Genomic DNA, 21,887 nt, shown 5'->3' with positions numbered 1-21,887 from the left:
GGCTTAGAAATGGAGACCATTCCATTTGCCAGGAATTTTGGTTGATATGAGAAGCGATCGATGAGCTCCTCTGGGGAATTTTGATCGAGAGACATTGTTCAAGTGTATGAGAGCATTGGCTCGGTTTTCCCTTAGATTTGAAAGGTTGAAAGTCAGCGAGGTTGATGTGAGTAAGTGAGGCGAGTAAAGTCGTGTCCGTAGTTGTAGAATGAGATTTGGATGATCTCTATCATTGACTTGGTTCTTAAAAGTGAAGGTTGACGGAATTATCCGTGGGTAGTTGAGAAATGAAAGTGAAGGAACTTCTCGTCTGGCCTTGATGTATAGACGTAGTGAGAGCTTCTCAGACTTAAATACTTACGAAAGACGCAGAGCTCCAGCCATTACTTATTTTCTTCATATTATGTTGGTCGTCTACAGCAACTGGCCAAGGATAATGTCAACCAGGGGAGCATGTTGGAGAACATCACTGTTGTGGTGTCAGTGGTGTGAAGTCTAGGACTTCAGGCATTAAAATGGGTATATGCAAGTTATGGGACATCTTGAATGATCTTCTATCATGTCCAAATTCACAACATTGGTTGTGTATAGGAGGTGAGTTCACACTTGTTGTGTCCCAAAAAGGAAGGAACATCACGTGACCACAGACCAAGTTTTTCCCTAGATTTTCCGAGCCGAACGGACGAGGTTTGATTATTCAATCTCAGGTACCGACAGGAACATCACAGGTCGCTGCATCACCACATCCGGGCCCATTGGACCTTGTCTCATCCTCCAAGACCTTCTTTGCTCACCAGAAGATCTTGCTGTCACTTTTTCCTCGCTTTCGGTAATAATATAGACAAAATGTCCCCCATGGCAACTCGCGCCGCCCTCCGGCAATCACGGTTCCTCATCCGCAGAACCGCCATCAGACACAACTCGTCCACCACCGAGGCGGCCAACAAAGCCAAGCAAGCAACTGAGCAGGCTACATCCAAGGCTTCCGAAGGTCTGTCCAAGGTTTCATCCAGCGCTGGCCCAGCAATTGCCGGTGCTGCCCAGAATGTCGGCAATGCTTTGCGCAAGGTCGGCGGCCCTGTCGGCAAGGTCGTTACTTTCGTTGAGCGTGAGTCATTCTCCTACGGCAATATACGATTTATTTGCTTTATCTGGATTGCCAATTCAATAGCAACCGAACAATCGGGAAACTGGAAGATCATACAGAATACCAAAGACATTGAAAGCTGACGCATCTCAGGCATGATCCCTCCTACCGTTTACTACGCCCGTGTCGGTCTCGAACTCGGAAAGATCGTCTTCCACGGCCAGAAGATGGCTCCTCCGTAAGTCTCAACCACGATCAATCGTCTACTCTGTTCCTCGGCCCTGACAATCTACTAGTAACCTCGCTACCTTCCAATCATACTTCCAACCTCTGATCAACGCTTTCCGCAMCCCTGCCACAATCAAGAACCTCAAATTTTCCCCACAGAGCCTGATCGGCCGCGCACGAAACCTCAGCACCAAGGAATGGGCCTTAGTCGGTGTCACCACAGCAGAGGTTATCGGATTCTTCACCGTTGGTGAAATCATTGGCCGTCGTCAGATCGTTGGATACCAGGGAGAGCCTGCGCACGCCCATGGTCATTAGAGAACAAAACAAAATTTTTTAGAATATTTGCAACCTATTTTCCCTCGCATCATCATCCCGTTTCTCTACCCATGCTACATTTCCTTTGTTGATTGATTTGTATGGCAGCGCTTTGTACTATTGTATGATAGACGATGGAATATAGCTGCATTCTGTCATTTTCTGAGCTGTAATTGTTCAGTTCAAATTCTACGTATTACCTAAACAACAAGTTGCAACTTGATCAATTGTACACCATTGTTGGGTAGGGCATCGGCCACTTGGGCAGTCTGCAGACACCTGAATTTGGACTTAGACCGAAATATATGAATAAGCTGTTTCGCCAATGATTATGCTGGGGCTGATATCCCTTCGTGGTTCGTAAAGAATGTGCTAGATGTCTTCGACATGTTAAAACAATCTCCGAGTTCTGAGCTTCTGATTGGCTGCTTGATATAAACTTAGCGGCCGAACTTTTTTTTCTTCATCTTCTCCATCACATGCAACAGTTCGGATACCTCTTGTGCATTTAAAGTTCTCGAAATAATTTCAATGTGCTCCTGATTTAGCAGAGCTAAGGGATTATACTGGGTGCAACGACATGGACGCCTTCAAGTTGTTGACCAGGTCAACAAAACTAAAGCCTTCAACATCAAATACGACTAGCCGGTTACCTTCCGCAGGCAAAGCAGCGAATCCGCAACTCTTTGGTTCTGCAGAAGATGCTCAGTCCAGCAAGAAAAGAAAGAGACAGAATGAAGCTGCAGAAGAGACTGGCGAGAAAAACGATGATTTTGATGCTACACAACGCCTCTTGTTTGGTGGTGGGCATTCGACATCTGTCACTGCTACGACGGCAGTAAAAGAATCTAAAAAATCTCGGAAATCCAAGAAGGCATCTATACAGATCGACGACACGCAGGCCGAGAATGAATCCGATTCGGAACAGCAAGCGCAAGGCGATGCTATGGATGAGTCTGAGCGTCGAACAATTCTCAAAACTCACAAAATCAAAGTCGTCGATTTGAGAGATCTGGAAGATATTCTAGCAGAAAAGGTTGAAGATCAAGACGATGACTCCAAAAGCAAAAAGAAAAAGAAACGGAAAATCAGCAAGGAGATCGCCCTCCTCAGCAAAAAGAGGCAAAAAGAAGCCCGACAACTGTATCCAGAGCCCTTGACTTCCTTTCAAGATTTGCGGAAGAAGTATCAGATCTCTAGAAAACTGGCAGACAATATTTCTGAGCAAGGATTTACGGTTCCAACTGAAGTGCAGATGGGTAGTTTGCCTCTCCTTCTTGGAAATACCTCGTCTGCGAAAGATGAACAAGAGCCGGATCTCTTAGCTGTGGCACCTACAGGTAGTGGGAAGACACTTGCCTTCCTTATTCCCTTGATCAACAAGACTGTTGGATATCACCGAGAGAATCCAGGACAACGCGAGATTTCGTCGATTGTTGTTGCACCTACCAAAGAGCTGGTAGGTCAGATTGTCAACGAGGGACGCAAATTGGCGGTCGGAACAGGCGTGACGATTACAGCAATGAGGAAAGGAATGCAGGTTGTGGCTCGGGCTGAGCATGATGATGCGGACGAAGATTCAGAAAATTCGGCGTCGGGCTCCGAGTCTGATGGGGATGAAGATGCAGACAAGTCGGCCAAGTCAAAGGACAGTAAAAATACGGACGCTCTGACGAAAAGTGATATCCTGGTTACGACACCGCTTGCATTAGTCAATGCTCTATCTAAAAAGAATGCAGAAGAAAAGGAGTCGCTCCCTTCGGTACGATATCTTGTATTGGACGAGGCAGATGTTCTACTTGATCCATTATTCCGCGACCAAACACTAGCAATCTGGACTGCATGTACCAACACCCACCTCAGAATATCTTTCTGGTCCGCCACAATGGGCTCTAGTATCGAAGAACTTACAAAATCGACACTGGAATCGCGTCATGAGTTGCTTGACGCAGAAAAGAGACCTCTACTACGCGTGGTCATTGGCCTGAAGGATTCGGCTGTGCCAAATATTCAACACAAACTTATTTACGCTGCTACCGAGCAAGGAAAGTTGCTTGGATTGCGACAGTTACTTCACCCTACTGCTGCTATCGCTCCTAATGAAGTTCGACTTCGACCACCGTTCCTCGTTTTTACTCAAACCATCACTCGAGCTGTTGCCTTGCACTCGGAGTTGCTATACGACATCCCAGTTGAAGCCGGTGGTTCATCTCGAATCGCTGTTCTTCACTCTGATTTATCCGAAACGCGTAGATCCGAAATCATGAAGGGGTTCAGAAAAGGCGAGATTTGGATCATCATCACAACTGACTTGTTGGCCCGTGGTGTCGACTTCCGTGGCATTAATGGTGTTGTCAACTACGATATTCCGACGTCGAGTGCTGCCTACGTCCACCGAGTAGGCCGAACGGGTAGGGCTGGCCGTGAAGGTGGTGTTGCGGTAACATATTACACGAAAGAAGACATTCCATACGTCAAGAGTATTGCCAACCTCATCCACACCAGTGAGAAACTTCAAGGCAAAGAGCAATCTGTACAGAAATGGCTTCTCGATTCTCTTCCGGACCTAAGCAAGAAAGACCGACAGGACCTGAAAAGACATGGCGTCAAAGCTCGCGCGGCTTCTGCTAAGCTCAAGCATGATACTGAGAAGGGAGGAAAGGCTCGCATCAGTACAAAGAGTGGATACGATCGTCGCATGGAAAATAAGAGGAAGGGCGCTATATCTGCAAGTCGCAACAGGACTCAGCAACCTTCGACCGCAAAAGATGCTGCGGATAGTGGCGACGATGAGTGGAATGGGCTAGATGATTAGAAGAGTATATGCAAATATGTCACGTTTTATTTTCACCTCCATTCTCACTAGGTTTCTCAATGAGATCTCTATCTATACTAATATCAATCACGGTCTTACTGGGATCGACGACGCCTTCCAGTCCATCTTCATTTTTGTCAAAATATAACGCCCAAACATCCTCCTCTTCCTCGACAGCGGCCCACAACTCTTTGTTCTTCAACAAAACTCCTGACTCGTCTTCCGTCCAATCCCAATGGCCGACGATATGCGGTAAACTCTGAGTCCGATTTCCATATCTCAGTTCCAATGTATCTTTATCAACATATATCCAATTCAGCATAGGCGGGTTATCAGATATCGTGCTGACGAGGCCGTCTCCAGGCTTATTGTCGTCATCTGGGTATGCAATGAAAAACGCGCCAACTGTATGCGACGGTATTTTCCGAAGGGCTGGATCCGCATGATCAAGATACACCTACACCCATTAGCACGAGACTCAAAAGAGCCTAATGTATATGTTCAGAGGATATACCTTATTATCCCTCAACACAGCTCTCCGCCCATTCAAACTCTGCGCTTTCTCTGAATCTCCTTCGCAATATACCTGCATGTAGAATTTGGCCATTCGTTTCTCGTCTTGCATTCGCGTGTTGGCTTTACGTTGTTCGCTGACGCCGAACGCGACGCCCGCGACTGTGGGGATGGCTGTTATGGCGAGAAGGCCTATGACCATGATTGCGTCTTCGTCTCGTTTAAGTTCGTTTCTATTTGGTCTGATTTTTCGTGAATATTAAATGTTATGTCAGGTATGTAATCAAAGATGCGATATATGACTGGACATGTGTATGTGCTGTAGAATATGGAGAGTATAAAAAAGCTTGTCCAGCTTTGCATGTTGATCCCCGCTGATGTCATTAATAGACCCCATTAATATGCCAAGATGCCAAGCCTTGAGGCGCAAAGTCACGTGAATCATGCCCGTCAGCGCCAAGGCACGCCAATCATATTGCGTGAACTATAGCTCTCAGCCACCCTTTTTGAGACCTCACAACTTGACGTCTGACTTTTGTCAGTAGGTGTATTTGCTGTAATATGGACTGTTTGATAATCTAGAGCATTATATCGTTCATGGTAGCTCTGGTTACATCCAATCTGGCACATCACTGGTCCAGTGTTAGCCAGACCACAACAACAATGGCAGCATCAGACGAAAACGAGAAATACATCGACCCTCGCATGGGAAAGACTGACCTTACAAATGGCCAGTATGCTCGATACCAGATCCTGCTCAAATCTTTGGGCGGCCTTAAGTCACTCTTCTCACCAAAACGGTTCCAAATAATAAGGTGGCTATGGGAGAACCAGTACCTCAACTCTATCGAGCCCAACGCATTTGCATCGATCAGAGGAGATATGTTCGAGACCTTCCTTGTTGCTGCCGAAAAGGTTATGTCGCTGCGAAAGGAGAAAGGGTCTTCGAACCAAATCATCAATATAGCGAGTGAATATATTATCACTGATAAATTCATTTGGTCAGACTACAACGTCTGGGAAAATGGATTTGTGAATTATTTTCTAGGCCAGGTACTTTGGTGCTTTTATGAGGCGTATCCAAAGTTTTTTCCTGTCAAGACATCGGATAAGGAGCCCTTGGAACATGCCGTGACGTGCATGCTGGCTCTCCCAAACTCGGACATCGAAAATTTGACTACGAGTATTGCTATATTGGTATCGAATGTGAGAAATAAAGGAATTGATGACCTATTCGGTACGTGGGTTGATGGAAAATTGGTGTACCTGTCTCGAAGGATACTCAATTTTAGGATGCATGACAGAAAGGAAAGTAAAAAGCTGTTGGACGCTGGGAGAGAGAATGGAAATACGATCAATCTACGCCTAGAGCTGGCAAGGTATGTTGATGGATCGAGTAGAAGGAAGCTATTGGCGAATTCTTTGGATATGGCGAAAGCGCTTTATGGTGAATGTCATGCGGTTACCTGGCACTGCACGGAGCAGCTAGGGGATTTCTATCTCAAATATGCGGATGAGTATACATTACAGTACTATTTCTCGAAACTTGACGGCGACAAAGTACGTTCAGTGCAAGATATATACGAAGACTTTCTAAATCGCGCAGATGTACTTGGACGTTCTAAGTCGCTCGGCGGATCTGAACGTGAAGCTCTCTCTGCATTGCTACGAGAAAAAGTCGTCCCTACTGTGGTTAATATATACAAACGAAATGGCAAAGAGTCAGAGGCGAGAAGACTACTTTGGAAAACAGTCAAAGACTCGAGCTCCCAAATTTACCATGCCAACTGGGTACCGTTCGGTCGTGGATCGGGAAAGATGAGACGTCTAATGACCGAAATTCACTCCCTTGAAAACCTCGAAGAGTTCACCGGCTACTCAGACCTGAAATATAGCAGCCTGGAACTGGTCGTTTTTCCATTTGACGAGATATCTTTGAAATCTGTGACACCTTCGGATGAAGAGAAGGCCAGGAAATGGCACTTTGTATTTGAAAGATTACCGAATGGTGATATCCACGCTAGAGAAATCACTGATTGGTCTCCGGGCCTCGAGGGAGGGTATGAGCCGAAAACAATACAAAAGACTGACGAGGCTGAGAACAAGGAAAAGATGATCCTTGAACTTCCATACATCCCATACGCCCATTTTAAAACCTCAAAGGCATACCGAGAAGGAAGTACATATGATTTCTACCGTAAGGGATCATTCAACCAACAGATTCTGGACTGGATGAAGAAAAATGAGGGACATTATATTCTCAGTTTTGGGCATGATGATTACTCGGATTATATTGCTTATGCTGATCTATGGCCGAGCGTTGGGGGTGCCTTGGTGGACTCTGAGAAAGGGCAGGTTGAGAGGTTTCTGTATGATCGAGAGACGGGATCCGTGAAGATGACGAATGAGACAACGGCCGCTCCAAAGGAGCTTGAGGTACGTTCGTACAGTGAAACTCTCTTAAACAACAGCTGACTTTATGATACACAGAATCCCCCCAGCTACAAAACTCTTGACATCGGTCAATGCAAAACACAAATACCCGGATTCTTCAACAGCACGCCCGGCGACAAAGCTGCAATAGATGACACCGGTACGGTCACTCAAGGTTTCAATCTAGTCTCCGCGGAGTGGTACGACTGGAAACGATTCATTCTTCATCCATGTTCATCTTCAACGGAGAAACAGCCTGAATTGGTATCTACAGACGGATCACCTATACCCGTACTTGGATACATATACGGAACTTGGACGGACGATAAACTCCACAAACAATGGAGAGGGTTGCAAATCTGGATTGTCCAAGCGACATTCAAGCTCACCCCAGATTCTTCGCAAGTTGAAAGATCGTGTCATTTCGTCCTTAACGCGAATGATATCTGCAAGAGTAGAGAGCATGAATGTGAGACCCCCCGGGTAAATCTCTTCCCTAATGAAGAGCTATTCATTCTAATACGTCGGATAGTATCCCTCAGCGAGACCCGAGCAATATGCACACTCCTCAATCCATCACTTCTCCGAGTCATGAACCATTCCATGTTTACACCATTTATGTGCACCATGGGTGAAGGAATACCTGATGATTTTGCGGGAGTCACTAAGAGTAACTCCTCTCTTCCCCTTCTTTCAAAGTAGCCACCTTCTTACTGATAAATGTTGGAATAGAAATAGACCCGAGCATGCAAAGAGATTTAATCGCAGAACTCTCATTTCGTGATGCGTGGGATACGGAGTTCGCCTACAAGTGGTGGAATCGTACTTGGGGGGATGCTCGGAAGAAGATTATGTGTAGGCAGTTAAAGGAAGAGACGGCGAGACGGAGGGAGTGGGATGCAGAGAGTGTGCCGGTGTTTAAGCAGTGGGTTAATTCGCATAAGTGACACCTTGGTAGGACACCTTATAGATACCCACTTAAAGTCTGTAAATATGCATTATTTTTTGAGAAAAGCTGAGAAGAATCTATGAAATATAGTCTAACTATGGTCTAATCTAGTCTATTAAAAATATATCGGAACTGTCGTAAATCGTAAACGAAAATCAAATCTTCTCACTCCATCCCCAAATGGACCACCAACAGTGCACTTCCATGGATTGACCGTCGGCATCTTCCCAGTCATCGTAGCCCGTTTCGTCACCCTGTTCGACAATAGCTAGACCAATGTTCTCCATTCTTCGTCGAAATTCTTCGACTTGCGGTAGATATGCATCTCGTAGTGGTAACTCAACTACGACACGCGCGTCAAGGCCCTTGCTTAACCATGTGTTAATCGTTTCAACGAGCCACTTGGGATGGTCGGGAGAATAAAGCGGATCGGCGGCAAGAATGACATCGAATAGGTCGTCTTTCGTGGGATGCGGAGCGGGAGGTACAGACCAATCCAACATTCCCGTCGTGACCTTGGCATTGACCTTGTTCAGTAGCTCGGAATTCAGCTCAACATTTTTTGCCAGATTAGGAACGATAACCGACAGATCGGTTAAATGTATTGAGGCGGATGCACCTCGTAGGGCAGCAAAAGATAGACCGACAAGGCCGGTCCCTGAGCCTAATTCCAATGCCCTAAGCCGAGTACTCGTTGATGATGTTGTTGACTCAGATCGCACTAGTTCTGGTACGGCTTCAAAGATGGAGTCCAGGCGACGCGAGAGTAAGTACGAAGATACCCAAGTTTTCATCCCAAGGTTGTCCGAGGTGAGGGAGGGTTCGTGTAAGTTGAGAGTGAATTCTTCTCCGGATGACGTAGGAATATTGAAAAGTCTAGTAAAAGCAGGCATAGCTATGATTGTGTAAGTACACCGCTCGAAAACACGACAGTAATGGTTCTGGGACCAACCTGTTCGGCCTGCTCGCTCACTCAGCCTGGCAGCAGCAACATCCCATATTTGTTCTCGCAGGTCATCGGACTCTAGCCACTTCAGAGAACTAGAGATTATGGTCGTGAGGTACTCTGTCACACCGGTAGGGTCTATTTTTCGTCTTGTCGCATCTCGGACGCCAAGACCAAAGCTCTTCGGTTGGATAGCTAAGTGATCAAGGGCCTTCAGAATTTCAATAGCCGAGGGTTTCGTATATAATTGCGGCAAATCGAGGACTGCGATGTCACTTGAATATTAGCTTATCAGGTCGGCGCACTCGAGTCAGACAGGCAAAAGAGGGGCAGAGTCGCTGGTAAAAGAATCATACCATGAAGAGGTTCATCTTCGTCAGCGGTTATCATCTCGATCAATAAGCCCCAGCGAGAGCCAATAAATAGCCTAACTACACAAAAACCCTGGGAACGACCGTGAAGACCAGCGATAGACAAAAGATCCGCCCTTATCTTGTCGGACGAGGAAGATAGCGCGGGCTGGGCTGGCGGAGAAAAAAAAGTCGCTATTTCCTAAATAGGAAAGGTAGCGTTATCGGCGTGGGTCTGTTGCCGCTCAGGATTCGTGGATTCGGTCCGATGGCGGATCCAGGCGGTCAGTCTCAGGCACAACCACAATGACGACCACGATCTATACAAGAAGCGTGCTGGTCAACGGTATCCTTTCAATCTCTGCTTCTAGTTGTGATCAATGTATGCCGTCGATGCAGATCAATTCAGCGTCGCTTTGAAGCCTTGATACGCTTGCTCGATGTCAAAAGACAATTCGCGGGCTTGGTCGTCGCTCAGTTCCTCCGTTGCGCGCATTTGATTGAGAGTGATGAGCCATTGTATGATTTTTCCCCGTGATTCGAAATCCCGATCTGTGACCTTATTGACCGATTGAATAACCTCGGATAAAAGCGGATGCAGGGCGTCTTTCGAGACCATGTTCAGCTTCAAGGCATCCAAGAAGGTGATGAAGTTTTCCGTTGCAGTGAGAATGAGACTTCCGGAAGCACCGGCAGCAGGAGCGTTGGTTGGCAGGCCGCCGCTTGGAGTGTGGGCGCCGTGGGATGCTTGTTCGACGGTGGCCGGCAAACCGATGCGTAGACGTTCGGTAGCTCGAGGGCATTCCAACTAAAGAGATCAGTCACAATCGATGTTGATTCTTTGAGATTGAGATTGATGACACACCTGCCATGTGCGCTTGAATGTCTCCAAGTCGACAAATTCTCGCGCTACCGTGTCGTCACCCAACGTCGACTTATATTGCTTCAATAAGCGAGCACATGTCTCTGTATACTCGGACTCTGAAATAGCATCGCGAATGTATGCTTTTTCCAATCCATCCAAGGTAACGATAATGCTGTATATTTCGGCGAGCGACTCGTAGAGGTCGCGCTCGGCGGAGCTCGATGCGAGCTTGACTTCCTTATTGATGTCAGCTTGATTATGCGAAAGCGAGCGGGCGCAACTTACTTCATCGAGGTTAATCGTGGCGGATAACGCTGGGTTTGGCGTATAGCTATAAGGCGTAGGGGCATATGATAGTGGTCGTTGAGAATGCATCGTGCGATGATTTGTCTTGCTAATGTCGATGTTGATGTACCGACGCAAGAGGAGTCCGCGATCCGTGCAATTGGAGAGGAGGAAGGCGGGAAGCAACTGTGTGGTCCGTGCACCGCTTTCTGCCAGCCAAATCGATTTTTTTTTCGTCCTCCCGCAAGACCGACTACAAGCTCATTATCTAACCTATAAGTCCAGCCATTGAATCATTTCGCACAGCCGCTTGGATCGCGCTGTGATAATAATTCAGTCGCAATGGCTATGAAGAAATCCACCAAGAAGTTCCAGCAACGGAAACTGGGAGATGTGCTCGAGAGACGTAAAGAGTTCGCCAAAATCAAGCAGCGACATCAAGTGAACGACAAGAGAAAAGCACGAAATGCTGAACGACGCGAGAAAGCGGAAGCCGAGAAGGTGGTCGACCCCGAGGAACAAGCCAAGGAACAAGCCTTTGCGGAAATGAACGTCGACGATTTCTTCGCTGGAGCATTTGACATTGCGGACCCCAAGAATGATAAAGGAACAAAGGCACAAAAGAAGAACGTGACCCCTAAGATCGGCAAACGGAAGCGTGTGGACGAGAGTGCCAAAGATGACGAGGAGGAAGCTGCGTCCGATTCAGACGAACAGTCAGATGCCAGCAGCGTCGGAGATTTCGAAGATCACAAAGGACAGTTAGAGTCGCTGAAAGAGAAAGACCCAGAGTTTTACAAATACCTCAAAGAAAACGATGCCGAACTTTTGGACTTCGAAGACCACGGCGACCTGGCTGAAGTCGATGAACTGAGCGAGACGGAAGAAGGGCCAGCCAAGAAAAAGAAGAAATCGAAGGGTTTGGAATCTGAAGCTATGAAGGACAACATCGTCACCATATCCGAGGTCAAAAAGTGGCAAAAATCTTTGCAAGAGCAAAACTCCATGAGAGCTCTCCGACAAGTCGTACTTGCTTTCCGATCAGCAGCATACGTGAATGACGCCGACAACCAGGATACTAAATACACCATTTCGGATCCGGATGTCTACCACCAAGTACTTATCACAGCATTGGAAATGGTACCCAAGGTACTGGCCCACCATTTGCCAGTAAAAGAAACCGCAGGGGGCAGAATCAAACTGGCGGCAGAATCGCAAAAGTTCAAGACACTTAGTCCACTCATCAAATCACACACGTCATCTGTTCATCAACTACTCACGAATCTATCGGATGCGTCTACTCTTAAGTTGACGCTCGCATCTATTGAGCCCATGTTGCCATATCTTCTGCAGTTCCGCAAAGTGCTGAAGGTTATTGTGAAAATGGTGGTTAGCATCTGGTCTGACAACACCAACTCTGAGGCTGTTCGCGTTACTGGTTTCTTGATCATGCGTCGCCTGATGAAGATCGGGGATGCGGGAATCAGGGAGGCTGTTCTCAAAGCGACATATGAAGGTGTTGTCAAAGGCAGCCGCAATACAAATGTCCATACCCTTGCTGGTGTCAACCTGACCAAGAATTCAGCAGCAGAGATCTGGGGCATTGATCAAAATGTCTCTTATACTACAGGATTCAGCTTCATCCGCCAACTGGCCATTCACCTCCGGGGCAGTATCACGAATAAGACCAAAGACTCTTACAAAACGATCTACAACTGGCAATACGTGCACTCGCTTGATTTCTGGTCCCGTGTGCTCTCTCAGCACTGCAATGCTTTAGTCGAGGCAGAGGCAGGGAAACAATCTGCTTTGCGACCTTTGATCTATCCCGTTGTACAAATTACCCTGGGTGCTATGCGCCTTATCCCCACCCCTCAATACTTTCCTCTACGCTTCCAGCTCGCTCGTGCTCTGCTACGAATTTCCCGTGCTACAGGTACTTATATTCCTTTGGCCCCAGCTCTTATGGAAGTACTCAACTCGACCGAAATGAGGAAATCTCCTAAGTCAAGTACATTACGACCATTGGAATTCAATACATCTATCCGGGCAGCCAAGTCCTACCTCCGCACCCGCGTCTACCAAGACGGTGTAGGTGGACAGGTTGTCGAGCTGTTGTCGGAATTCTTTGTTCTTTGGACTAAACACATTGCTTTCCCCGAGCTCGCACTGCCAGTTGTTGTCATGTTGAAACGGTGGCTTAAGGAGGCAGGATCGCGCACAGGCGGCAACAAGAATTCCAAGATCAACCATTTGGTTCTACTCCTTGTGCAAAAGGTCGAACTCAATGCCCGTTGGATTGAAGAGCGTCGGGCCAAAGTCAACTTTGCTCCGAAGGATAGAGCGAATGTGGAAAACTTCCTCAAGGAGACCGAGTGGGAGACCACTCCTTTGGGCGCATTTGTTAAGACTCAACGTAAACTACGTGAGGAGAAGGCAGCCATTCTCGAACAAGGTAGACAAGATGAAGAAAAACAGCGACAAAGAGAACGTGATAACGCCGACGAAGATGTCCTCTCAGAAATCGAAAGTGAAGACGACAGTGACTTGATTGAAGACGAGGATGACGAGGAGTGAAGCATCCGCATGAGGTGATTTGCAGCATGATATAGCATTTCAAGGATATCCTAGATTTTCCGGCGTTGGTTCGGGTACGTAGTCTTAGACCACAAAAGTCATATCATTGTCCTTTATCCTCTAGTCCGATCTTGAAACTCGCTTAGATGTAGCTGCATGCAATAGCGACCGCTTCTTTGTGGCGGGGCTCCYGATAGCCGTTTTTCTAGACGTTCCGATACTCGGAATTGTTGGTATTTCTAAGCTGCCAGGCACTTCTAATAGAGGAAATTACTCGGTTAGCAGTCTGTAGAACGACCGAGGACAATCACTTGCATTTGACAGCTCATCATAGATGAGTTTGTTAAGATCATCCTGGTATTATTAAGTAGTAGTATAAGTAGTATAAGTAGTAGTAGAACTAAGTGGAGCCGCCGTTTGGCCTCAGGCAGGACTGCCAATTTTTCGGCTCAACAAGATTTGCTTCATCTTGCATTTTCTTGCAACACAACATAATCCTTGCTTCCTTCACAATACCAGACATTGCTCAATAAATACCGGCTACAGCTTTCTCCCACAGACTTTTAATATTTTACCCATCGACTGTATTCCAATGGCCTTCCAGGCTGTTTTCTAACACAGGCTAGAACTTTTACAGACCGCCACATCGATTCATTCTACCCAGGACATTATGCTAATAGAAGATATTGTATCGCCCTTCGAACATACAGGATCTTACGGCTAGGCATTACCTAAAGGATAGGATATTTTAGTGGTGATTTTTTTTTGAGATCATTATCTTCTTCATACGGCCATTCTAGCTTCAAGCAGAGTCGGATGACCAAAATGACCGGTAGGCAGCCAGCCCAATACTTTGTTCTAGAAACCCTAGAGGGGGCTTGACCTCTTCCTGATCAATCAATTTACGAGCCTAGACTAACTCATTCCATCAGTGTTGTGGAGGATGCCCGTTCGTAGAATGGGTAATCTACTTCCGCCTCTCAACTTCCTTACACTGCATCACTCCTATTTCATCGCTATGGGCCTTGTATGGAGCTTGATATTCTGGGGTTCCGCTAGTCCGGCTCAGAGTGTTAGCTACACTGACTCACTCTTTCTCTGCGTGAGTGCAATGACTGGGGCCGGCTTGAATACTGTATGTTTTTCTTAACTTTTTGATTTAGCGTATTTCAAGCTAATATTCCCAGGTCAATCTCTCTACTGTCAATTCTTTCCAACAAGCAATCCTCTTCGGTCTCATTGTTCTGGGTCATCCGATTCTTATCTCAAGCACTGTCCTCTTCGTCCGGAAGCGTGCTTTTGAAACCAGGTTTCGCAGCATTGTTCAGGCAGTTGCACGAAATCGCTCAACTTCCCATCAGGGGATCCACCTATCCAGGATTGCAAAGAAGGCTTTAGCAACAGGCGATAACGGACATGCATCTGGGAATAAAGATTCAGCAGCGGACGGCGCGACAGTGGACCACCCAGCCCCAACAGCTTCTGGAATTACTTCCTTGAATAATGAGACACGCTCCCACAGTAACTTGAATGATATCGATGCTATCAGATGGGTTGATGACGATCAAATCACCGTTCAATCACATACGCGGAACAAAACCAGACATCGCGTATTTCCCATGGCCGGCGTAGGTGCACGTCCAGACGCTAGAGACCCTAAAGACGCCGCGCCTAGCTTTGTTGCTGATGAGGAACGAAGACCATCCTTAATTGAAAGCATTACCAAAGGCTCTCAAAGATTTTTTCTTTCAAAAGGCTTGGTATCTCGCAACTCGCAGTTTCATGGTCTCACCGCTGGCGAGCGCGAGAAGCTCGGCGGTGTGGAATACAAAGCGATTTGTTTGCTTTCAGTTATTGTTCCTTTGTACTTTGTCCTATTCAATATGCTTGGATTTCTAGGACTGGGTACTTGGCTTGCTGTCAACAGACCTAGCACTGCTCGTGAAAACGGACTGAGCCCTTTTTGGACTGGCTCATTCCTGGCCATATCTGCCTTCGGAAATAACGGCATGTCTTTACTTGATCTGAATATGACAGCACTGCAGACTTGGTAAGACCAACTGTCCGGAACCACCGAGTGTTCGACTGTACTGACAATATTCATTTCAGTTCTTATGTGCTGCTCACTATGGGATTCCTAATCCTCGCTGGAAACACACTATATCCTTGTTTCCTGCGATTTAGTATATGGACTATGAGACATATTCTACCACGAACAAAGTGGTGCGAAGAGTGGAAAATCGTTCTCGACTTCATTTTGGATCATCCACGCCGAGTATATACTCATCTTTTCCCGAAACGGCATACTTGGTATCTCCTTGCTACAATCATCCTCTTCAACGGCATTGATTGGGCCGGCTTCGAACTCTTGTCTATAGGCAACACAGCCGTACAGAGTCTTGGTGGATATCGCATATTGGACGGACTGTTCCAGGCTTTGGCTGTTCGTTCCGGCGGTTTCTATGTTGTCAATATCGCCGAATTGCATCAAGGCCTGCTCGTTCTTTATGTGCTTATGATGTATGTTTCCGCGTTTCCAGTCTTGGTGACCATACGAAACACGAATGTCTACGAAGAGCGATCTCTCGGAATATACGCGAACGATCATCTCGCTGAAGATCAGCGACATCACGCTTCTTTGGGCAGTTTTGTCAGCCACATCAAAGCCATAATATCGCCACCATCAATTGAGAAGCAGGACCAGCACCGTGGCACATCCCAAAGCGATGAAAATAATACCTCGCGAAGCTACTTCGTTCGACAACAGCTACGTTCCCAGCTTAGCCATGATATATGGTGGATCTGCCTGGCGGTATTGTTCATCACAATCGCAGAAGCACCCCACTTCACAGATGATCCGGTCTCATACTCTACTTTCAACATCATCTTTGAGGTAGTCTCGGGCTACGGTTGTGTTGGTATATCTGTCGGTCTTCCGGACCAAAATTACTCATTCTGTGGTGGTTGGTACACCATCAGCAAATTAATATTGATTGCGGTGATGCTACGGGGTCGTCATCGAGGTTTGCCTGTTGCCATTGACAAGGCTGTTATGTTACCCGATGAGTCTTTGGCTTGGGCGGAGGAAGAGGATGCTGCGATGAGATTGGAGGGGGCTAGGTCGTGGAATGCTGCCCACGGAAGTGCTTATGATGGAAAGAATGATAATATCGTTTGATTCTGCTTGTACCTCGTTTAGCTTATATAGACTGCCTTGCTTGATTATTTCCACTCTTTTTATCCTGTTCCCGAGTTCCATATTCTCATGTTGCAAAGTTTCAAGCCTACCGATCAGACCTAAATGTGAAAAACCTAAATGCGGATCCTCCCTTGTGTCTTCATTAAATCTTGCTCCAAACCTCTTAATCATACGGCAAAGCTCATCCATGTCTGGCTCACACTTCCAAGCGCTGGCCAGAATGTTCTCAAGTCCATTGGAGGACCCTTCGGAGCTTACGAATGTCGCATTGTACTAGGTGATGAAGTTTAGCTCGACTTCTGGCTCCTCTTCCGTAAAGGTAGATATATGCGATGTGACCAATCGGAAACATCCGATCACTCACCTGATTGGGTCCACCTCTTGATCGAGGTATAAATCAAACAGCTCGCCAGCACTTCTTCTTTTCAATTAACTCACTGCTTTGGCGCAAAATTCTATTACAGATATTTCGACAGACTGGCAGGATGGTTCGCATCGAACAATTTGCTGTTGAGCGAGTAAGGTTAATCCAATTGTCAAGTATATTGTATACGGCTAATGTTGTCAGTGGATGGATGATTACGAGAACGATGCAAAATATAACCTAGCAGAGACCTGCTGCGCATCAATTTCACTTAACGACCTTATTGCCTTTGCAGGGAAATCGGACCAATCATGCAACATACTCGATTTCTCTCAGAAACAGGTTTATGGCGCAATTCGTGGAAGCAATGCTCTACGTTCCAATATTGCAGCCCTGTATGCGGACAAATCATCAGAACAACTATCCTCTGAAAATGTTCTGGTGACAAACGGAGCCATTTCAGCTAATTTTCTGGGACTGTATGTGAACGTAGGCCCGGGAGACCACGTCATCTGCCAGTTCCCTACTTATCAGCAGTTGTACTCGGTACCAAAATCCTTCGGTGCCGAGGTTAGTTTGTGGAAATCCAAGGAGAATGACAATTGGAAGCTTGACATTGAGGAGCTCAAATCATTGATTCGTCCAAACACCAAGATGATCATTATCAAGTTAGATGAGCCCTACCAGCACCCTTTGAGAATTTATAAGTTAACATTAATACAGCAATCCCCAGAACCCGACTGGAGCCGTGTTGTCCCGTGAGAACTTACAAGATATTGTTAATGTTGCTCGAGACCATGGTTTAATTGTACATAGTGATGAGGTCTATCGCCCTTTGTTCCACTCTTGGTCTGGGGATGAGGCGCCGCCTTCCATTCTCTCAATGGGCTATGAAAAGGCCGTTGCAACTGGATCAATGAGCAAAGCGTTCAGTTTGGCAGGCATTAGGCTGGGATGGATAGCTTCTCGCAGCTCGGAAATTATTGAAGCTTGTGCTTCTGCTCGCGACTACACTCTCATCTCGGTCAGTCAGTTGGATGACCAAGTCGCGTCTTTTGCTTTGAGCAAGCCTACTGTGCAAAATATCCTCCAAAGGAACACGGATCTCGCTCAGCAAAACCTAAAGTTGCTAGACGCGTTTGTCATGGAGTATAGTTGGGCATGTCGATGGGTTCGACCTACGGCTGGAACTACCGCGTTTATCCAGTTTTGTGACAGAAGCGGACGAGCAATTGACGCGGTAGAGTTCTGCAAACAATTGCAGGCAGGTACCGGCGTCATGTTTGTTCCTGGTAGCCGGTGCTTCGGTAATGATGTCGAGTACAAGGGCTTTGTCCGCATTGGTTATGTTCCCGAACACAAAGTATTTGCCGATGGTCTCCAACAGTTAATGAAGTTCATGGAAACGAATTATGCACAATTGCCTCCTGCGTGAGGATTTTAGAATAGAGTTAATTTATGGGATCTATCGTTCGAAAGAGTCATTTCAAGATTACCAACCAAAAGAACAGACAACTAGAGCTTCGGAGCCATGACTAATTGATAACGTAAGTTTCAATGAAGATCAGACCGCTGTACTGCACTTCTAAGTAGAATGTTGAAAGATGCAATCTAATGTTCATTTCATATGGAAAAATCAGATATAGTCATGAATATAAAAAGACTGTACACCGTATGTCCGCGAATGTCCACATGCAACAATCAATCAATGATTGAAGATATAAGCGAAGGTAAAAAAGTCAAAAATATGTTACAACGAAGGTATAGGGGTAAAGTAAAAGTAAACGAGCACAGGTATTCACTCCCGCTTTGCATTTCGAATCAGAATCTTGTCAGGGTTTCGATTCAATTAGCAGGCGCTGCCAGTGGTGAGAATGCTGTGCGCTTCCTGAGCATAAGTACAGCCGTTGTTGACATTGCCGTCAGAGAAACCAGCGTCCCACATCATGATACCGCCGAAAGCAGTGTTGTTGCTATACTGTTTGACGAGAGTAGCAAGGTCTTCAGGCGCAAGGTAGTACTTGGCACCAGAGGCAGTACCTGTGGCACCGTCCTCAGAAGCAGGGACACCAAGGAAGATCTTAGCACCCGAAGAAGGGGTTCCCGCGATGTTGGTGATCCAGTCGTTCAAGTTAGTGCCGGTGTCGGTGGAGCAGCCCTCATTGTTGTAGAACTGGACCCAGAGATAGTCGAACTGAGAGTTGGTGATGACTTCCTGCATATTGGGTTCCGGGATAGGACATTGAGGCGCGCCGGTGATGTAGTAGGTGTTCGATGGGTCCTTGGCGAAGTTGGTCCGGAGTGTGGAAATCATGTATTGGTAGTACTCGTTTCCGGAGTTGGCCTCCAAGTCAAAGTCGAATCCATTAACGAAGGTTTTGCCGAAGGGACGGGGAACGGTGGTAGAGGTAGAGCTAGTTGCGTTGGGGCTACCGTAAGCTGCCCACAAGTTCTGTCCGATGGTTGTAGCCTCATCCTGAGAGCTGAGAGAGTAAGCACCAGAAGCACCACCCAGAGACAAGATGACCTTGATGCCGTTGGACTGGCAAGTTGAGATGGCGGTGGCCAAGTCATCGCAGTTTTGGCCAGTGCCATCAGTGCCGATGTAGCAGGACTGGCCGATGGTACCAGAGGGGATTGTGACACCGTTACCCCATTCGTACAAAAAAGCGAGGACGATGATGTCAATTCCAGAATCAGCGGTACAGTAAGTAGAGAGATCGTTGTTCTCGACCGCGCTTCCGCCATTCTGGCCCCAGTAGACAACATTCTGGGCACCGCTAGCTTGACGCTTAGCGGCGCTGAAGCGGTTCAAGACGTGAGGGTAGGCCATGGCAGTGGTAGCCATGAGACCGGCGCTGACAAGAGTGGAGAAATGCATTTTGATGTGAGCGAACAGACTCAAGTTTGGTTTTAATATGTGCAAAGAATAGTATGAAGAACAAGACCACGATCAATCGGGTTGAAAAGCTAGGTTCAGCAGGGAGTGACGGTTTAAAAAAAAAAAGAAGGAATGGACAGATCCGTCAAGGACCTTTGAATCTTCGTTAAGATTGTTGTGGTGGTGCTTGGTGATGATAGAAAAAATCTTCTTTGAAGGAAACCCGAGGCCTATTTATGTTCGTTTCTTGACGAAGAATCAAGCAAACGCTACATCGATGGTGGCGTTGCATTCTTACCACTACTAGTCAAGCTTGTAGATCTATGTTGCAACATCAGATAGCCCCATCGATCCCCTGCCTACCTTGTCCACAGTGGTCTATGCATCGTGATCAGGTTGGTTCGCAGGGCAGATGATGACCTAATAGCTCGAACAATTCAAGGCGGAACACCATTGGGCCAAACTCACACCAGAGATTCGCTACTGTGCCGTGTCATTCCGGGGAATATTTCTTTGCTCAAGACTGAAATTTTTACCTTGTAAGCCTGGGTTAACCCTTTTTGGCAACAGTTAAGACTGGTTGCGTCCTGCTTGTAAACCTGCGGGAAATGGAAAGCTCCAATGGGAGCCAAGTTTCGTTCCAGGAACTTTGATACAAGGCATATAAATGTTGGACGGATCAGATCATTCGAATTTCAGATGCGAAAAACGTGCCTGGCCTAGTCATCCCGGCCCCGTGGTTGAATGCAAGCCACCCGTCAGCCATGTTAATAGGAAGAATGTGCCATCCGATTAGTGTACGTAGCATGTATTTTTAGGACTGGGTAGGGCTAGTATTGTCAAATTGGCGTGACTTGTGAGCAGCCATTAGTGGGTCCATTGGAACATGTAACACAAATTACCAAAATATGCATTGGGAAGCTCAGAAGACCTCGCGGTACGTAGTCGCGAGATCTAGGCATAAGACCAATGAAGCCAGCCGCACGTTTCGAGGTTGCGCCACCAGCGTTTCAACTCGCGGGGCAGTCTTTAGTCTGTGATGCTAGAACAAGACGAGTAAATTAGCTAATCTAGTAGAAGGAAGCATCAAAACTGCATTATTACGTATTTATCATGATCCTAGGCATATGTGACTTGGGAATGTGAGGAAATGTGACGCATACTGTACTACGTCAAACGTCGAGAACGAGGCTTTTCTTTGAATCTGTGCGGCATTCAGTGCACGCGGGAAGCAGGAATGCAATGCGCATGCCGCTCAATGCTGTGCTCTGGCGTGTAAGTGCTGCTGACAGGAGACGTGGTCTGGCATTCCAGAGATCCCAGGGGATCGGCAGGGTCATTCGCAACTTGGCAGGCTGCCCGATGTCACCATGCCGGAGGCGCTTAGGGCTCAACCCTACCAAAATGCCCTATCTGAGGCTCTCTTTGGGGCTATTCTTCGACCATTTGCTGACCAACGCCAATTTCAGCAGCGAGTTCAACAATTAGTAAGTAGCCTGTAACTCCACTTCCTGCCGTTGTAGCATAACAATCTCATTTAGGGCTTAGGATATACTACAACTTGCAATAAATCATTGATCATTGCGGATGCTAACTTTAAGTACCAGACTTGAAAATATTAAGCACAACCATATCCCAATGACAATTGCGAACTCGAAATTACTTGCTCCATACTACAAAAAGTACAAAGGGGCCAGACCCTTGGTATCATTAATCAATCCATGGATGCAGGTCGCTCTAAACGAGCAAATGCCCCCACGAGTCACTAATCACTAGTCAAGTCAGACTAATGTCAGAAATGACATCGAATCGATCAATTATATGCTCCAACGAAAGCTAAAACGTGGAGCTTCGATCAGGAAAACAAGCAAATTCTACGCAAATTATTCATTTACCAGAATCTCGAACTTTTCCTATAGAGTACCTGCAGTAGGTACTTGGCAACTACACTCAAGCACGGCATTTGTTCCGAGTGGGGAATTCGTTTTGTAGGGTTTGACGACGTTGCATGCAATTCTCTTCTTCAATCTACGTATATAAGCACTAAATAGTGATCGGCAATGTAGGAGATAGATGT

The 21,887-nt window shown here is 46.6% G+C and overlaps 9 protein-coding genes across 9 annotated transcripts; 6 read left to right on the top strand and 3 right to left on the bottom strand.

Annotated features, from left to right (window-relative positions):
* Window positions 1-846: 846 nt before the first annotated feature.
* On the top strand, window positions 847-1,633 carry BHQ10_002232 (uncharacterized protein; the record flags this gene model as incomplete). Its single annotated transcript, XM_040874356.1, has 3 exons — window positions 847-1,108; window positions 1,241-1,325; window positions 1,384-1,633. 3 exons carry the CDS (start codon window positions 847-849, stop codon window positions 1,631-1,633), a joined length of 597 nt encoding a protein of 198 aa, XP_040730737.1.
* A 580-nt stretch (window positions 1,634-2,213) lies between these two features.
* Window positions 2,214-4,448, top strand: BHQ10_002231 (uncharacterized protein; the record flags this gene model as incomplete). The annotated part of the gene is made up of 1 exon (XM_040874355.1): window positions 2,214-4,448. One exon carries the CDS (start codon window positions 2,214-2,216, stop codon window positions 4,446-4,448), a length of 2,235 nt encoding a protein of 744 aa, XP_040730736.1.
* Window positions 4,449-4,467: 19 nt separating this feature from the next.
* On the bottom strand, window positions 4,468-5,163 carry BHQ10_002230 (uncharacterized protein; the record flags this gene model as incomplete). Its single annotated transcript, XM_040874354.1, has 2 exons — window positions 4,468-4,905; window positions 4,963-5,163. 2 exons carry the CDS (start codon window positions 5,161-5,163, stop codon window positions 4,468-4,470), a joined length of 639 nt encoding a protein of 212 aa, XP_040730735.1.
* A 461-nt stretch (window positions 5,164-5,624) lies between these two features.
* On the top strand, window positions 5,625-8,341 carry BHQ10_002229 (uncharacterized protein; the record flags this gene model as incomplete). The annotated part of the gene is made up of 4 exons (XM_040874352.1): window positions 5,625-7,397; window positions 7,452-7,863; window positions 7,927-8,064; window positions 8,127-8,341. The coding sequence occupies 4 exons, from the start codon at window positions 5,625-5,627 to the stop codon at window positions 8,339-8,341; spliced, it is 2,538 nt and encodes an 845-aa protein (XP_040730734.1).
* A 157-nt stretch (window positions 8,342-8,498) lies between these two features.
* Window positions 8,499-10,879, bottom strand: BHQ10_002228 (uncharacterized protein; the record flags this gene model as incomplete). Its single annotated transcript, XM_040874351.1, has 5 exons — window positions 8,499-9,238; window positions 9,296-9,564; window positions 10,071-10,447; window positions 10,505-10,741; window positions 10,790-10,879. The coding sequence occupies 5 exons, from the start codon at window positions 10,877-10,879 to the stop codon at window positions 8,499-8,501; spliced, it is 1,713 nt and encodes a 570-aa protein (XP_040730733.1).
* A 252-nt stretch (window positions 10,880-11,131) lies between these two features.
* On the top strand, window positions 11,132-13,366 carry BHQ10_002227 (uncharacterized protein; the record flags this gene model as incomplete). The annotated part of the gene is made up of 1 exon (XM_040874350.1): window positions 11,132-13,366. One exon carries the CDS (start codon window positions 11,132-11,134, stop codon window positions 13,364-13,366), a length of 2,235 nt encoding a protein of 744 aa, XP_040730732.1.
* A 1,018-nt stretch (window positions 13,367-14,384) lies between these two features.
* BHQ10_002226 (uncharacterized protein) lies at window positions 14,385-16,544 on the top strand (the record flags this gene model as incomplete). Its single annotated transcript, XM_040874349.1, has 3 exons — window positions 14,385-14,501; window positions 14,554-15,416; window positions 15,476-16,544. 3 exons carry the CDS (start codon window positions 14,385-14,387, stop codon window positions 16,542-16,544), a joined length of 2,049 nt encoding a protein of 682 aa, XP_040730731.1.
* Window positions 16,545-17,050: 506 nt separating this feature from the next.
* On the top strand, window positions 17,051-18,364 carry BHQ10_002225 (uncharacterized protein; the record flags this gene model as incomplete). Its single annotated transcript, XM_040874348.1, has 3 exons — window positions 17,051-17,083; window positions 17,134-17,597; window positions 17,653-18,364. 3 exons carry the CDS (start codon window positions 17,051-17,053, stop codon window positions 18,362-18,364), a joined length of 1,209 nt encoding a protein of 402 aa, XP_040730730.1.
* Window positions 18,365-18,778: 414 nt separating this feature from the next.
* BHQ10_002224 (uncharacterized protein) lies at window positions 18,779-19,810 on the bottom strand (the record flags this gene model as incomplete). Its single annotated transcript, XM_040874347.1, has 1 exon — window positions 18,779-19,810. The coding sequence occupies one exon, from the start codon at window positions 19,808-19,810 to the stop codon at window positions 18,779-18,781; it is 1,032 nt and encodes a 343-aa protein (XP_040730729.1).
* Window positions 19,811-21,887: the final 2,077 nt, after the last annotated feature.

This window comes from Talaromyces amestolkiae (assembly GCF_001896365.1).
Source record: "Talaromyces amestolkiae strain CIB chromosome Unknown scaffold3.1, whole genome shotgun sequence".
Lineage (NCBI taxonomy): Eukaryota > Fungi > Ascomycota > Eurotiomycetes > Eurotiales > Trichocomaceae > Talaromyces > Talaromyces amestolkiae.
Note: the sequence above shows the minus strand (reverse complement) of the source record. Positions and strands in the feature narration are given on the sequence as shown.